General features: G+C 38.0%; 2 protein-coding genes across 2 annotated transcripts; one reads left to right on the forward strand and one right to left on the reverse strand.

The window, feature by feature from the left end:
- The first annotated feature begins 8,175 nt into the window (after window positions 1-8,175).
- On the forward strand, window positions 8,176-11,443 carry LOC127658580 (inhibitor of growth protein 1-like). Its single transcript, XM_052147947.1, has 2 exons — window positions 8,176-8,720; window positions 9,333-11,443. Exons 1-2 carry the CDS (start codon window positions 8,579-8,581, stop codon window positions 10,118-10,120), a joined length of 930 nt encoding a protein of 309 aa, XP_052003907.1. The 5' UTR covers window positions 8,176-8,578; the 3' UTR covers window positions 10,121-11,443.
- A 111-nt stretch (window positions 11,444-11,554) lies between these two features.
- On the reverse strand, window positions 11,555-17,020 carry LOC127658585 (ubiquitin-conjugating enzyme E2 A-like). Its single transcript, XM_052147953.1, has 6 exons — window positions 16,845-17,020; window positions 16,269-16,349; window positions 14,025-14,050; window positions 13,810-13,899; window positions 12,934-13,022; window positions 11,555-12,650 (listed from the first exon to the last, which is right to left on the reverse strand). The coding sequence occupies exons 1-6, from the start codon at window positions 16,886-16,888 to the stop codon at window positions 12,522-12,524; spliced, it is 459 nt and encodes a 152-aa protein (XP_052003913.1). The 5' UTR covers window positions 16,889-17,020; the 3' UTR covers window positions 11,555-12,521.
- Between the last annotated feature and the right edge of the window lie 311 nt (window positions 17,021-17,331).

Consider the following 17,331-nt stretch of genomic DNA (forward strand, 5'->3'; position numbering starts at 1 on the left):
ATAGCACATCATACATACTTCAAAATATCTTTGTTTGTGTAGGCAGCATGGTGGCTCAAATCTCACTGATTTGAACAAGTCTCATCAAATCATACTGTAACGTAGAGTAGGAACTATCCATTTTAAACAATACATTTATTGAAAACTTTACATGTAACATTCAAAACTTCCTTTCCCTCCTACACACACATAAACAAACACACACATGCAAATGACTTTGGGCAGAATCTGTTATCTCTGTCCAAAACGCTCGTTATCTTTCTCACGCTCTCTTCCTCTCACACACATAGACGAAGCAGTGATGCCAGTTATCCTGGTATTCCCCCTGGGCAGAGTGAATGTGCACAGTGAAGGCTTAACCCTCGTCCTGATGGGGTCACCCTGCCCAAGTCTGCATGGTTCCTGTCACACTAACTCTTTATCTCATGCTCACACGCGCAAGCATGCACACACACGCGCGTGCGCACGCGCACACACACACACACACACACACACACACACAAAGACACACACAACACCTAACAACCACCTTACAAACTCACGGAACAAACAAACACATTTGCGGGCTGATATATTGAACTAACACCATTTTTCAAACATCTGGACACACAGTGTAGTTGAAACAGGTTGCCTCACTGACACAGTTATATTTACGCAAGATGAAACACACATGCCGGCACAGAACCCAGCAGGGAGGCATGAGCGAAATTAACTGGTAAGGGACACCACTGTTCTGTTCTAAAATCTTGTGTGCTGCCTTGCTTATTGCCTACATAGGCAGCTCCCTTCTAAGGCAGTATCCTTAATGTCACAGAACCTCATAAAGTGACTGATGCTTGTTCCATGCTGGTCTTGCTGGTGGACCAGGACTTACTTGCTTTTCCAGACTGTCAGAAAGAGTCAGAAAGAGTAGGTTGACATTTCTTTAGCTAAAATCGGTCTTTGCTTAACAAAATGCGAAACATTGCCCCCAGTGGCCAAAGCGGTAAGTGTTGTAGGGCATATAAGCATGCATGAACTCCATACTCCAGGTGAAATGTCCACAGAGGGGGGCCAAAAGAAAGTTGTGCTCAGTAGTAAAGCCTGTGATAGAGTGAAGAGGAATGCATATTTTATAACCTGAAACCCCCAACCCAAACCCCAAACCTAACCATCAGTAGAGTAAACATTTTATGTTAGAGGGACAAATGCAACCTCCGACTCCCACTTGTCCCTGATTATGCAAACACATTAATTCCTGGTCAAGGCAGGATCTGAACACAGGTCTACCACACTGCTGATGCAACAGGCTTTCAATCACATCACAAGGGAAGATAAACTAGATCAGATGCAAAATGTCTGATAGGAGAAATGCGCTTGTCAGTGAGTCTGCAAAATTAACCTAGAGTACTGAAACTCTTGGAAACAACATCCCAACTTTCCATGTGATCATGCTGGTTGTTCACCAGCCAAACTGTGTTAAAATGTTTCTGTGAGGGTTAGGTTAAAGGACAGGATTAAGAGACAGAATGGAATATAATTATCTCAGTACAAAAACAATAGAAGTAACCACACACATTAGTGTCACAACCCAAAGAGCCATTCTACTAAATGTGACATAAAAATAAAGTCATGAATCATTATTCAATGCCCACCATATTTTGCAGACTGTTGTTGAATACCTAGAAAGTTATTTTAACATGCAGATATGTGGAGACACATTGAAGGATGTATACATATACCAGCATTGGCATTACTGTCACACACCTCTGCATCACTGCCTTTCATCATCATAGTTTTATATAGACTTATTTTTGTTTTGTTTTTGTTTTGTGGACCAGCAGAACACACACACACACACACACACACACACACATGCTTACGCCAGTTTTAGAAACTACTACTTTCCTCTTTCTTTGAAATGGACATTATAAGGTGAGCCTTCACTTCCCTGTGCCAAGACATTTGCATTGACCAGGTCATGTCTGATGCACCTGTGATGACTCTGCTCAATCTGACTGACCAAGGCAAATAGAGAACGAGGTAGCGCTAAAATCAGAGTGATGTTTACTAACTGATAGCGTACAAATCTACATTCCTGTAGTTGTGATAAGAATAGAGCTCTGGAAGCAGACTGGGATTAGAGCCAAGCAGACAGGACAGGAAATGGCACTATCTAGGATTACTTTCATAAATGCTTAAGGCCTCTAGGCTGCGTTTAGACACCTGTGATGCTGGAAAAGGATGGCCAGAGAGAATAGGCCACTTGGGGTGAATGTGTGATGGGAGAGAGGGATATCTTATCAAGCGGTTGCACTGGGCAGCTTGTAGACCATATAAAGACAGAACTGTTGAGATGATTATGCACTTCTCATCGTAAACATATAGGAAACCACAGTGAAGTGAAGGAAATATGTGATAACCACGCACAAGTGACAAAGATAAGACTCTCGTTTGGACATTCATTTTAGCCTAATGAGAATAGCATAAAAGTGAACATAGTGTACAGTGGTGACGAAGTAAAATAACTAGGATAAATAACATTATAATAATAAGAGGAGCTGGTAGTAAGACTGAGTGCCCCAGATATTTTACATGTGGGGGCAAAAATTCCACTTAAGTGAATTCCTCATTACCAATTTGTTGTCCAACATTGCATACAGTGTCCTTAATTTGTACTTGGACACTTTCAAACACTTTAAAGTCACTCTTAAAGGGATATTTCACCCCCAAATGTAAATTCTTTCTCCATTTAATCACCCTCATGCCATTCCAGATGTGTATGACTTTCTGTCTTCAGCAAAACCCAATGTCTTGGCTCTGTAGATCCATACAATGCATGTGAATGGTGACCACTGGAGTCCTAGAAATTACTTTGTTTGTTTTATGTGTTTTTTGGAGCTACAAAGATCTGGCCACCATTCACTTGCATTGTATGGACCTACAGAGCTGAAATATTCTTCTAAATATCTTAATTTGTGTTCTGCTGAAGAAAGAAAGTCATTTAGGATGGAGAATTTTCATTTTTGTGTGAACTATCCCTTTAAAACTGCATATATTTAATTGCATTAAAAAACTAAACATCAAACCAAGTGGCATCTGGAAATAAATTATGCTAGACCTTTTTTCAGAACTAACCTCACTTTTCTTGCATTTACTTCTAACCAACGGATCTCAAGGTGAATTGTGTTTGTGCTGTATTTCTTTAAAATAAATGCCACTTGATTTAATCTTTTCTTCAAGACATTTATACATTTTATAATGTGGCTTAAATTTACAAATAGTTTTTGGGGACACTGTATTTAATTATATTATATTCTAAACTTATCTAGTTAGGTTTCGTGCCTCTTCTGACACCATAGTGACCTGTAGCTGTCAGATATCTGTTATCATTGTCTTAAAGGGATATTTCATCCAAAAATGAAAACTCTGACCATCATGAAATCCCAGGTGAGTATGACTTTCTTTCTGCAGCAGAACACATTTGAAGAAAAATTTACAAATATCATAGCTCAGTAGGTCCTTAAAATGCAAGTGGATAGTGATCCGATTTTTGAAGCTCCAAAAAGCACAGACAGTCAGCATAAACATCATTGATACGGCTCCAGCGGTTAAAATAATGTCTTCTAATGCGATAGTCACTTTAGGTATTACAAATTAAAAATATTTAAGTACTTTTTTACTCTAAATAATCACTTCTGGTAAGCTTCACGAGGGGGTGTAGATCACGTGGCCTCTCGTGTGACGTAGTCGCGTTGCTATGATACGGACGTAATCTCACGTTCTCTCAGTTGAGACATCCAGGATAAGCACACAAAATGCACCATTGTGAGTAAACAAACAGATAAAAACCAAAACCAACAAGGCTTCTGTACAGCATTCCTCCTTGCTTGTAAACAGCGTTGCTCAAGTCCGAGTCGAGTACAGGTAAAAATGCATCCGAGTCCGTGACAAGTCCAAGTCCATTAAAATTGGACTCGTGACTTGGACTCGAATCCTAGTCCAAACTCGACTACCCCAATTCTAGAATAGAAGCATGATTTAGAGTTAAAAAAAGTACTTAAATATTTATCTTTTTCACACCAAAAGCGATCATGTCACTTTAGAAGGCATTCATTTAACCGCTGGAGTTGTATCAATGACGTTTATGTGTGAGCTTTGGAGCATCAAAATAGAGTTGTTTTTTTTCCTCTGTGAATAGAAGTCTGATTTATCATTAACTCTCATGCAAAGATTCTTTACCATCTAGACTTTGTTCACCTTCTCCAGCATCTACCTCTGGGGCGTTACAAGAACTACACATTTCCCAGGCTCTGTGTCACATGAAAATGAAGAAAGAAACACCAGGAGCGACACAGTAACTAAAAGGATAAACAGGGTGTGGCAGCAACAGCTAAAACAGATGCAATAAGAAACTGAATAAGGCTATTTGTTGACATTTATACACAATATGTGAATGAGAATTGCTGGTACTTTTCTATTGTGTGTGTGTGTGTGCGCGCGCACACACTGGCACTGTATGAATATGAAAAAGGAAAAATGTGAATAACACATGGGCAGTGAAATAAAAAAAAAAGCTCTTTGTTTCACATAAAAATTACTATTATAGTTATCTTTGTTTAATAAACTTAGTATGTATAAAGTTTCATTATCGCTTACCCAATAAAATTACACTTTTTAAGCTATTTTTATGTTATGATACCTTGGTGATCAATAGTGTCCTGTATTTAATAGTGAAGTTACTGGAAATATTAAATATGCTCCATGCGAGTATCGAAAAGAAAGTATCGGTATTCATATGCAGTCTCTTAAAATGCTATCTGTGCATCTCTAGTATGAATTATATTTGAACTAAATGTTTGAATAAAATTTTCATATGAAATGCAGTATATCTAGTTGAAATCACATGACACATACAGAAGCATTTTCCATTGATGATCAACCTCAGAGTCCATTGTTTAGAAATATATATTATAATTACATTGGCCAATTTATCACATTAAAAATGCCTCAAATTGGTATATTCTGGAATTCTTATTATGTGCTGCATTTGCACTCTCAACTTGACCTAAATGAAGGGAAATCATCAGAAAGTGGACTATAGGGACTTTAGAGAGTGGCATATTTTGAGTTTTGATATTGGGCTAGTTTTTGGGCTAGTTTTGATTGGCTATTTTTGAAACAGAGACCTGGCAACACTGTCTACCATAGAGTGCATTAAAAAGTTGCCTGTTCAAGTTTATTTATGAATAAAGATGCAATGACATTAATATTTGGGCTATAATTTACACAGATAGGGTTTAAAATGTGTAAATTAGCAGTTACTTGAAGATAGACTACAGTCGCACAAATGTCACACAGACCCACAAAGGCTGCATAAATTCACTTGCCATTTTCTTTTCTGTGTAGATGTATTTCATATTGAAAATATGTGTTGGCAGGACATATTAAAAGGCTCATCATTTTGTTAAATAGCCAATAGATTTTAGTTTATGTCAACCATAATTTGCTACTTGTTATTGCTTGTCAGTGGCAGGGAATATCAGGGGGAAGACATCAGCATTCTAGAGTGCATTTGATTGGACAAAAATTTGAATACGCCCATACGTCTTCAATTTTAGTACATTTTTATATGAGACAGACTGTACATTTTAACTACTTTATGTATCTCTGCTAAAGAAAAAAAAGTACATTTAGATGACCAGACTGATCTAACAGTGAAATCGAAAACAGTAGTTTGACTTTCTTTAGCTGAAATCGAATGAAATGAAATGCGGAACATTACCCCCAGTGGCCAAAGTAAGTTTTGTAAGGCGTATGGGCACGTGTGAACTGGAATGTCAAAAGCAAGGGTTTTGCGAGTTGTTTTCAGCTATGCCGGCTGTAATACAGCGAAGAGGAATGCTTATTTTATAAACTTTACATAAATACATATTCTATGAAACTGAAGTGACTCTTTACTAAGGAATGTGAGCTACCAGTATGTGTAATCCATACTAGCAGTAACTGAGCATTAGCAATGCATTTATGAAGGGTAATGAGATTCATCGAAGACAAGCTGCGGTTTGTTTATACTAAAAGGCCTTCAACAATGGGTTTACGTCATGGGAAAGCTCGAGCCATTAATTCACAGCAGCATCCTGAAAAATGGACATGAGCAAACATATCTATGCTGAAACTCCTTAGCAGTGCAACCTGGTCTCACAGAATCATGCTACCATAGCTACATTTTTGCTTATTACATTTTGCATGGCTCGTTGTACGTATCGTGGCAGTTTCCTGGTGAAATGAACAGATTAAAACAGCAGATAAACAGTTCATGAAAATGTACTTTTCCCCATTCCTCACACAACGCTATCTTATGAAATCAAAACATTTGTACTGTAGCGCATGACTTGTGAGGCGACACATTTTAACGTTTGCAATGCATTACATAACTACATTTACAAGCTAGTTCAAGCATGATCAGCTTTCTTGGTTTAATTTCATGATTTAATCTCAAATTGAAAGCCATTATATTTGTCATCCTCTTAACAAGTCATGCATCCCCAACTTTCAAACATTTGCATTTATTACAGCACCATCAACTAAGCAAGGGAAAAGCCAGAGATTGATTTCAAAAGAATGTCTATATATTTTGGTGTTTACGTGGTTGTTATTCCTAATTTAAGAGAATTTAAGCAATGCCACACTTATTCAGAGACTACACCTCAGTTCTACACATGAAGTTAATGTGGAAAGTGTCCTAATTTTGGGCGAACTATGAATTCTCTATTGACACTGAAATGCGTAAGAGGTGATGTTTTATGACACCAGTCTGGTCTGAGTGCGTAAGACTAGAAACTGTTCCGCTGGCCTCCAGAGAACTTTATACTCATTTTCCCCTCTTATTTGCAAATTATAAAATTACGCCCATCTGACATCTTCTTTACTAATAATCCATTCTTAATCTAATAAGGACTACACAACAGTAATTAAGATTCTTCTAAATTTTTCAGTATCACTTGGAATGTTCTCGATTTTGCCTACTTTATATTTCTAAATGGGGCAGAATAAATTTTGAAATGAATGATACAGTCTACATGGTCTGTCCAGAAACAACAGAGCTGAGTATGTGTAGAGACTCCAATGCTGTTACAAAAGTGACACCTGCAGGGTAATCCTGGTGTTAGCATCTTCACCTAAAATACCCATTCAAAACAACCCCACTGGTGGCAAACTGACTTCCCACATGCAGGTCTCCCACCAACTGTAGTGTACACAAAACCAAGGTAAGATTTTGCTGTCAGGTGACCCACTCAGCAGCAGATATACGTTTCACAATGTAACTAACAAACAATATTAATGTTTTAAAATTATGCAGCCAAGTCTGTAAAAACTAAATTTCAGTACCTTATGGTTTCAGAGGCTTTGTAAATACTAAAATTCTTTGCAAACTGGCTGGGTGTTTTGTATCCAATGCGAGATTGCATCTTCTGGGATCAGAGAAATCTGATTCATGGAGGATTTAGGCATATCATTTTGCATGAAGATAAAAAGTGAGAATAACTGGGTTGAATACTCTCCTAGCACAAATATTTCAGACATTAGTAAAGACAACTAGCCTTTTTGTGTATTTTCATAAACTGTGACCCAAACTCCACCCAAGCCCCTATCCAACCTTAAACCCAAATTTAACTTTAATCCAATCTAAACAGAGACATGTACATTTACTGTCATGGGCCATTTTACAATTGCTGTGTTGTTTGCAACAAGGCTAAGATGAGAATTTTGGGTGTTTACAGACCAACATTTTGTCAATGTCACCACCTACATCACAGATGGAAGACATCTGTGAAATGTGTGATGTTCACCTTGCTGAAAATGTGTTTTAGGCCTCTTGAATTTGAAATTAGCATTTTAGCTCACTGGCCAATGTGGCTAGAAGTGTTCCAAGGTCACTCGCCGCCACCACCCCCTGCCTCGCAGAAACTGATAAAGGTAACTGGAGACTTTGTTGTTTTTAACTTCAAGATGGAACTGATTACATTTTTCTATTAAAAGTATAAAAAAATTTATTTCATAATTTCATAAGTAAATCTGAAAATCCAATTTATAATTTTTTTTATTGAATTTGAGGTTTCTGTTGTCTAACCATTGTGCTGTAAATAGTAACGCATCTGAATTCATTTATTTGCAAGGAAAAGCATATATAAAAACAAAATAGCAGTGACCTAATCAGCTAGTTACCAAGCTTGTTTAAAAATGTTGATACTATTATTAGGTATTATCCAAGTTACTGTTAGAAAGTGCATTTAGCAAAACGTCTTATGATCTCCACATCACTCCTCTGAATCTTGCTGCTCTCTAGCGTCCAGTAAGTGTAACAACATCCGGAGATTGCGCGACAATGAAACCCTGGCTCATGAATATTAATTAGGTGTAGCAACGTCACCTTAAGATAATTAATACTCATGAGCTAAACCTGCACAACTCACTCCATCACTGCCTTGAGTAACTTTTCCGCAACAACGTTGATTTGTGAATAATAATAATAATTATTATTGATAAAAACACGTATTTATTCTGCTCTATCAGTCTCTTAAATGTGGGTGAAAAGATGCTGAACCCTTCTTCAAACGGCGAGTCGTCTCATGTTGTGGTAAATTATGTTGAGGAGTATCTAGAGCTTGTCGAGACTTTGCCGCTGGACTTGCAGCGATGTGTGTCGCACATGAGGGAGATAGACACCAAATATCAAGGTGAGAGGTGTCCGACACCCTTATCTTGCAGAAGTGCCCTAAAATACTCTGCATCATTTCAACGGTGAGTGTTGGAAAACACACTAGCTAGCGGCTAACTGGTTAGCACGTGTAATTTGCAAGTTTTCCCTAGTCGAGGGATTGAGAGATTAACGCTTTAGAGTTTAGCATGTTTGTAGAGTAACAATGTCTCATTTATAATTTTTTTTACAACTGTTGCAATTAAATCAATGCATTTCTAATTTTGGATGGAGTGTGCTCGGGGGTCGGGCACCCTCTAGATCGAAGCTAAACTTCCTGTATTGTCAACAAATAAGTAATGCACTTTTCAAATAATGTTATGCAACTTATGGTTATTAGAAATCACAGCTGTTTTGGACCTTGATGACGAATCGTATAGATTTCCATCACTGGTCGTGGGTTGAGCGATCAGACAAAACCTTGGTTGTCATGGTTACCGACTGTTTCAGTGGAGATTAAGTTAGTTATGTCACAAAAAAAAGAAAAAGTGCATTTATTTAGATACAGCTACTGCTCCTGGTGTCCTAGTCATACTTCTTTCAAAATAGTGCATATGTGCTTGCATTTGAATAAAGTTTATTTAATTTGCAGAGATCCTCACAGAACTGGATGAGGCGAATGAGAAACACAGACATGAATCAGATCCCGCGCAGAAGAGGCGCCTACTTCACTGTATACAACGGTCTTTGATCCGCACTGAAGAACTTGAAGATGAGAAGATCCAGATCGCGGGCCAGATGGTTGAACTGGTTGAGAATCGCAGTCGGCAGCTTGAGTGGCAAAGCAAGCTATTCCAGGCTTGCCAGGACTCACCGGAGAGCACCGTGTCAGTGGGCAGTGCCCCCAGTGCCGTAACAACAGCACCTATGACCCCACTGTCCACTTCCCTGCTCTCAGTGAGTAAGCCCTGTGTGGAAAGGAGACAAGATGAGAATCTGGGCTCCGTCGACAAGTCTGGTGGAAAGCGGTCACGGCGGCAAAAAAATGTCTCAGAGAACCGTGAAAACAACAGTTATGGCGTGGAGCACAGCGAGGAGGTTGGTACAGCCACACCTAAAGAGAAAAAGGCCAAGACGTCTTCCACATCATCAAAGAAAAAGAAGAGGTCAAAAAGCAAGCAAGATAGAGAGCCATCACCTACCGACCTGCCTATTGATCCAAATGAACCCACATATTGTCTGTGTGAGCAAGTGTCTTTTGGAGAGATGATAGGTTGTGATAATGATGAATGCACGATCGAATGGTTTCACTTCTCTTGTGTTGGCCTGCACCATAAGCCTAAAGGGAAATGGTACTGTCCAAACTGCAGAGGGGACAATGAGAAGACAATGGACAAATCTTTAGAGAGGGCTAAAAAAGAGCGGGCGTACAACAGGTAGTGTCTAGTTTACCTGGTTGCTGTTTAATATTCCTTATACAGTCTCAGGCAAGAGAAGATAGTGTTTTTAGAGACCAAGCTTAGAAGTGTTCGTGTGGGTTTAGGCTGGCCACTGCTTTTTATATCATTAGAGACTTCAGCTACCTAGTTATCAATGTTGTATACTTTGGAAGTATTCTGTTCATCCAACCTCAAGCTGTGTAATGCATTTTTACATAATGCATATTGTTTTTAATGATACATTTTGTATTTATGCTGTGAATTATTGTACATATAAAAATAACACCTGCTTAATGCAGTGTTTCATAGTTTATTCCCTTCATCATGAAACAGGGTACAGCAAGAGGTTTGTCTTGGGGTGCAGTTTTGTCTGGCACATTGTCATACGCTCTTATGTGTCATGTGATCCACCTGCTCCTGTTGTCTCTGTTTCTCAAATAAAATTGTGTGATTTGTGACACATATTATGTTGATTACATTTGAGAATAGTCTGTTATTGTATCATTTGTATTATCAGATCACTAAATTTAGGTTGGATTAGATTAGACCATCCCCTCCCCTTCAACCACATACCTTTTCCCCAAAACTATACTCTCCAAAGAAATGCCAGCAATTATGAACACAAAAGGCAGACAGCATTATATGAAAGGCTAAAAAAAAGTGTCCGGTTCTGTCATCGAGAGGTGTGACTTATCATGGCACCTATTTCAGTAATATCTGTCAGGTGGAAGGGTCACATTTTTATTACTGAAAGGAATAATTCTCCCAAAAATTACAATTCTCACAATTTTCTCACCCTTATGCCATCTCAGATGTGCATGACACATCTTTTATCTTCTGAACTGAAATGGAGATATTTTTTTTTATAAGAATTTCTCTGCTCTTTTGGTCTATATAATGCAAGTGAATGGGTGCCAACATTTTAAAGCTCCAGCCATTAAATTAACATCTTCAGAAGTTATATAAGTGCTGGTGAGAAACGGATCAATATTTAAATTCTTTTTTTTTACTGAAATTCCCCTCCCTACTATGTCAGTCTCCACTTTAACTTTCACATTCTTCTTCTTGTGTTTATGGTGATTCACATTCTTCATGCATATCGCCCCCTACTGTGCAGGGAGAAGACTTTCTAGCAAAATTGGACTTAAATATTGATCTGTTTCCCACCCACACCTATCATATCAGAAGAAATGGATAAAAATACTGGAGTTATATGGATTACTTTTATGCTGACTGCGCTTTTTGGAGCAACAACATTTTGGCACCCATTCACTCTCATTGTATGGACCTACAGAGCAGAAATATTCTTCTAAAAGTCATGATTTGTGTTAAGCAGAAGAAAGTCATACACATCTGGGATGGCATGAGAGTGAGTAAATTATCTTTCCCTTTAAAAGGGGAAAAAATACTGGCATTGTGCATTAATACTCTCGTATGTAGTTTCACCTTTTATTTAAGTATTTACAAGTGCTGGAAAATGAAATTGCCAACCAGTGCAAAATCTGTACACAAAATTCAGATGTTTTTTTTTTTATGTACAAGGGATTAGTAGATGCAAGGACACACTCAGGCCTTCATGCATTTAATAGGGCATAGTTTTGCAAAGATATGGGCTTTGAAAAAGACCTGAAGACATTTTATTTAGCACTGTGAAGCCATGAAAAGATGCATGTTGAGTAACTGCAATTATATCTCTGGAGGATATTTATGTATTTTTTGAGTAGTTCCAGCTAATCATTCTTAATTGTTTTTTACCAGTAAATATATTTTATACTCCCTTAAATATTGCCATTTTCTTTCAACATAACTTAATCATTTATCCCATCTTGTTGGACTACGAACATCTTATTTGCAGTACAATAGCTGCTTACCACTCGTGTGGTAGAATGCCATCTTTCCTCCAACAGAATTAAGGAGAGTTGTAACTAAACCACTGTAATGAATGCAAATCCAAAAAGCTGAAATTCAAGAACTTAAACAGGCACCTTAAACTGCCTTTGAGTGAAACCAAAATATTATAATTGTCAATGAAGCACTGGGTACCTTGTCTTTAGAATAACACAACTATGATTTGAAGTCTCTGAGATTTGTGTCCAGATTAGATTGACTCATCCATAATGTTTACAAGAGATATTAATGCAGTTCACAAATACAATTACTGCATGTTCATGCCAGATGCAAAATTAGTCAAGCATTATAGAATACAAGTACAAGGGATCTTTTCCCCTATTCCAAAATCAGTGGGTTGAGAAGCACTCCAGGAAAAAAAAAGAGAGAGAGAAATAAAATTAAAAAAAAAAAAAATCACAATCTTGCTTGAGTAAATTGCATAAAAACTTAAAATGGAGACAGAGCCAAACAAAAGAAAAACAGTTTCAGAGTGAAAATGTTTGTGAATGTAGTCAACTGTCCCTCCAGCTCTGCTCTACAATTGCTGACACACGTTTCTCATATTCTCGTTTGTTTTCTTGATACAGCTGTGCTGCCTGGCTGTTTGCTGGGCTGTTGGGATTTGGCTCATCTAGAAGGGACTGTAAGGAAAAGTAAATCAAACTTCTGTATTCAATAGTCAACAGGGGAGTTAAGTTACAAGTAAAAGCAAAACAAGAATTTCACAAACAAACTTTACCAAAAAGAGAGATACATTGCCTTATTTCCACTGCTGAGAGCCACATACAGCATTTACAACAAAATAAATCAATGAAGGTGAAAATCTGAGCTTTAAACAGGTATAGTATGATCTTGAAGGTTTCACACTCAGATTTAATACTATCCATAGGCTGTCTTTTCTAAATAAACTAAATGTTGACGCACCTGGATTGATGTGAGAATGGAAGAAACATCATAAGTTGGACTCCACCGATTCTGGAGAATATCTAAGCAGATACTGCCATCGGCATACACTGAGAAAGACAGCAAGACAAAACTCAAACAGAACATTTGATAAAAAGAAATTACTTTTAATAATTGAATTCATTTATAACTTATAAAATTATGTATATAAAAATTATTGAAAAACAAAAACAAACCATTATGCTTACATTGCTTAAAAAAAGCTATAGTGACGAATGAGCATTCATCCCCTATCATATTTCTTATATGCCTTACAGACTTCTTACTCTGACAAAATCCCAAGAGAAATTAAAAAATGTTATGAATCAAAAAAGGTATTAATTTAGTTACTTAAGGGTTTTACTAATGCTCTGCAATCACTTTTAGAACAATTACGTGCAGATAATGACAATAGCATCCTCGATGAGGTCTTAAAATATTTAATTTAAATTCAAATGAATTTATAACATTTAGTAATATTATAAATTATTATTATTGCCTAAGATAAGCCTATGCATTTGAAATAATCTTAGCATAACCAAAAAGCATTTAATACATTTTTATATCACAATATATGCACTGTAATAACACTATAAACAAAAGTACAAGAGCAAAAATGTCATGCTACCTCGAGTAAGTGCTTTAATGTAAAGACCAATATGGAATTTACTAACTTCTTGCGCTGTTTTAGTGAGAGGAAAAATAAAAAAATAAAAAAAACAAAAATCACAAAAACAGGAATGTATTTCTTCCAGGAATTGCTTTAAAAGACAGCTGAGAATACTAGTCTTGTTAAGAGCAGAAAGCAAATCAATTGCAAAGTTTTAATCTCACACACAAACATGAAGTGTCACTCACCATTTGGATGAAACATCTTTGAGACAAACCGCACAGTGGGGGGCTTGTTTGGATATTCTTCTGTGAACTCAACAGTTAGCTTGAATGTACCTTGGGTGCAGAGCACAAACAACACATTATCCTTTATTTCATTACATTTATTTCCTAAATATTTTCTTCACACATGTATTTGAACATGCTTGCATGCGTCTAGGTCAGTAGAGGACGACACTTACCATCTTCAAAAGGTGTTCCCTCTGGACTGCAAGTAAAAATATAAAACACATTATTCAGGTCAAAGGCAGGAGTTGGAAATTGACATTTAAACAACCTGCCTTATTGAACATACACATGTGGCACCAAGTACAGCATGCTGACCACCATATCAAACAACAAGCATGGGCAACATTTCAATCATTTGAAGTTCAGGCTGAGGCCATGTTTACCATTACTAGGAATTTACAGGCCAACATGACTATAAGTAGCCTTAGTCACTCGGGTATAAAACCCTTAAAATAATGTAATACACATAGGCTGCATTAGAGTTTCGAAAGAGTTCAAACCCTGGGTGGCAAAGGCTGTGTAAAGGGAATAATGGAAAGGAGGCGAGAACCGGCTTGACAATATAAATAACAGTTTAATATAAAACTGAACCAAAAAGACAAGACAACACACACACAGACACACAGCTGCCCGTAAATCTCCCTCTCTCTGTCACACTGCCATATTTGGTCAGCCTTTATCCCTTGAGGGCTAATTAGCCTGATTAGGGACGAGGTGTACAGAATCACGACCCAGCCCCGCCCTCTATCCCCGTCTACCTGGCTCAGGGGAGGGGAAACCAAAAAAATGTGGCACCTACATGCTGTAATGGCGATCGTGCCAATCTAACAAAACATAAAAAAAAAAAAAAAAAAAAGAGGGAACGGCCAACATGTAGCAGCAGTGGGAGAGAGAGGGAGATAAAAAAAACAAAACAGATACACCGTAGCTTGGTCCTCGGCCACTCCTCCATCCTCTAATAGACAACAGCTGCGCCTCACCGGGCGGATCAGAGGCAGTCTTCCGGCCCCTGGCAGTGGTTCTCCCACTCCATGCGGTCAGCCGGGAGCCCCTTCCCGCTCGTGGTCGGCGGTTGTCATGCCTCCACCACATTTATCAGCTGGTAGGGGTCTCCCCTGGCAGCGGCTCCTCCATCCCCCGGCAGACTGCGGCTGCTCCATTGGGGTGGATGGTAGTGGCGAGGACTCTACTACGGCGCATCCTCCTCCTTCCCGGGTTTCGGCACCAGTGTAAAGGGAATAATAGAAAGGAGGCGGCAAGAACCGGCTAGATATAAAAGACAAACACACACACACACACACACACACGTGTCGGACAGGTGGGGGGGGCATAAATCGGGTGGCCTCCATTCCTCTCGAGGGCTAATTAGCCTGATAAGGGGCCGGGTGTGCAGAATCACGACATAAAAGTACTCCAGACCACTCGACTGAAGCAATATGACAGGTGAGAACAGATCAATACTTAAGTTATATACTTTTGATATTTTTAAGTCCTTCTTATAAATTCTCCTCCCTGCTTAATCTCCACTTTAACTTCACATTCTTTTGTTTTTGGTGATTCACATTCTTCGTACCAACAGGGCAGGGATTAGAATTTATGATAAAAAATTAAAAAAAAGAGAGACTTAAATATTGATCTGTTTCTCACCCATACCGATCATATCGTGTCTGAAGACATGGATTTAACAACTGGAGTCATATGGATTACATTTATGCTCCTGTTATATGGATTTTGGAGCTTCATAATTCTGGTCACCATTCACTTGCATTGTCTGGACCTACAGAACTGAAATATTCTTCTAAAGATCAAGATTTGTGTTCAGCAGAAGAACGAAAGTCATACACATCTGGGATGCCAGGAGGGTGATTAAATCATGAGAATGTAATTTTTTGGGGTGAACTACCCTTTAAGCACATTTTACCCACTAATTTTCATTACCGTAACACATACGGATGTTTTACTTCTACTACTGCCACTTCTTTCAATAATTATTCTCATTACTGTAACAGCCTTTTTATTTACTGTATTACATAAAAAAATAGAAATGGTAAAAAAAAAATGTATTATAATTTTAATTTTACAATCTATTTGAGTCACATAATTTTAAAATACAATTTTAATTTGTATAATCTGTGAAAATGGCTAAATTATGAAAACAATCTTAAATGGTACTAAACATTTTATGTTCTATATATAAAATATACTTTATTAGTCATTTCTTTTATTTATTTATTGGAGTAAAATAGGACCAGGAGATTTTCTTGACAGGTTTCATGAGAATCACCCATGTTCACTATGGAAAGGTCCACAACTTTAAGATTTCACTCATTTCCAAAACTTTTGATTTATTAAATTCCCTGATATTTCCAGGTTTCTCATGAAGGTGAGCTTGTTGGCGTTGGCCTCTCTCTTCTTACCCAAATATAACTGCATTCCAGACCATAATGTTGTTTTCAGATGGAGCTCCACTAACACCGGCGGGGGGATCCTCCTGGAGCCTGTGGGACCAACACCACCGTAGACAAATTATTGATTAGGGATTATTATCACTCATACAATGTGTCAATTATCTCATCTGGAAAGAGCTAGAATATTGCATGACTGCAAGTGAGGCTTCTCACTGCTCAAGAATCAACATGAGAAAGAAATATATATTTTTATGTTGGCAAATGTTAACATTTTTTTCACTTTGAGTCCCAAAATACGAAACCATTCAGACACGTCAGGCTTGAAGTTCTTTCCTAACCGGCTTTGAATACTAATACCAGCCAGCTAGCTAGCTATGAAGCCAAGATAAATATAGTTTTATGAACCTCCACCATGTAAACAGGCAATGTGATATACCCCACTGACTCGCTGTTTACAGTACAGACCAGACGTTAAATTGTGTTTTTAAATCGCTGGTATGATGTTTATAACAAGTATCCGCACAGAGTGAGAAGCTAACCAGCTATTTCACCAAAACAAACACATCCATCATTTTAGTCACTCACCGCTTAAAATCTCGCATGAGTCGCCTTCTAGCAGGAGTAGACATCTTTAACTACGCTAAAACAACGTGTTCGCTATTATTTTCAGTGCCCTTTTCGCAAATTCCAGGAAAATAAACCTTAAATGTCACAACACTACTGATTCGTTCCCTTCTTGAGTACAAGACGTCTTTTCACGAGACACGATTATACCATGCTGTCCTGCGGGGGGGTGAGGGGGGCATAAAACATATATCAAACATTTGTATGTTTTGTTTAAAGGTGATGTTTGAAATTTCTACTATACAATTTAAGTATGTGTGGGTTTCAAAGGAAACATGTGAATTCTGTAGATGTTTTCGCTTAAATGTTCGACTCTACACACGAAATGTGCGCACAGTCCACCTTGTTTTACAACGATTGGTACGGTCTCAATAGGAGGTACAGTTTCTGTGACGTTTCCGTGTGCGTCCGCCTAGCGGTCACAGATGGGAAGTGCGCCTCCAGGAAG

The sequence above is a fragment of the Xyrauchen texanus genome, chromosome 18, assembly GCF_025860055.1.
Source record: "Xyrauchen texanus isolate HMW12.3.18 chromosome 18, RBS_HiC_50CHRs, whole genome shotgun sequence".
Classification (NCBI taxonomy): domain Eukaryota; kingdom Metazoa; phylum Chordata; class Actinopteri; order Cypriniformes; family Catostomidae; genus Xyrauchen; species Xyrauchen texanus.

Excerpts from the sequence above, each read along its gene's own strand:
- LOC127658585 (XM_052147953.1), bottom strand. The coding sequence starts at position 16,888 with ATGTCTACTCCTGCTAGAAGGCGACTCATGCGAGATTTTAAGCG. Across the intron at positions 13,023-13,809 it reads AAAGATGTTTCATCCAAATG|TGTATGCCGATGGCAGTATC; the intron begins GTGAGTGACACT and ends TGTCTTTCTCAG. Across the intron at positions 12,651-12,933 it reads CCATTCTCACATCAATCCAG|TCCCTTCTAGATGAGCCAAA; the intron begins GTGCGTCAACAT and ends TTTTCCTTACAG.
- LOC127658580 (XM_052147947.1), top strand. The coding sequence starts at position 8,579 with ATGCTGAACCCTTCTTCAAACGGCGAGTCGTCTCATGTTGTGGTAAAT. Across the intron at positions 8,721-9,332 it reads GATAGACACCAAATATCAAG|AGATCCTCACAGAACTGGAT; the intron begins GTGAGAGGTGTC and ends TTTAATTTGCAG.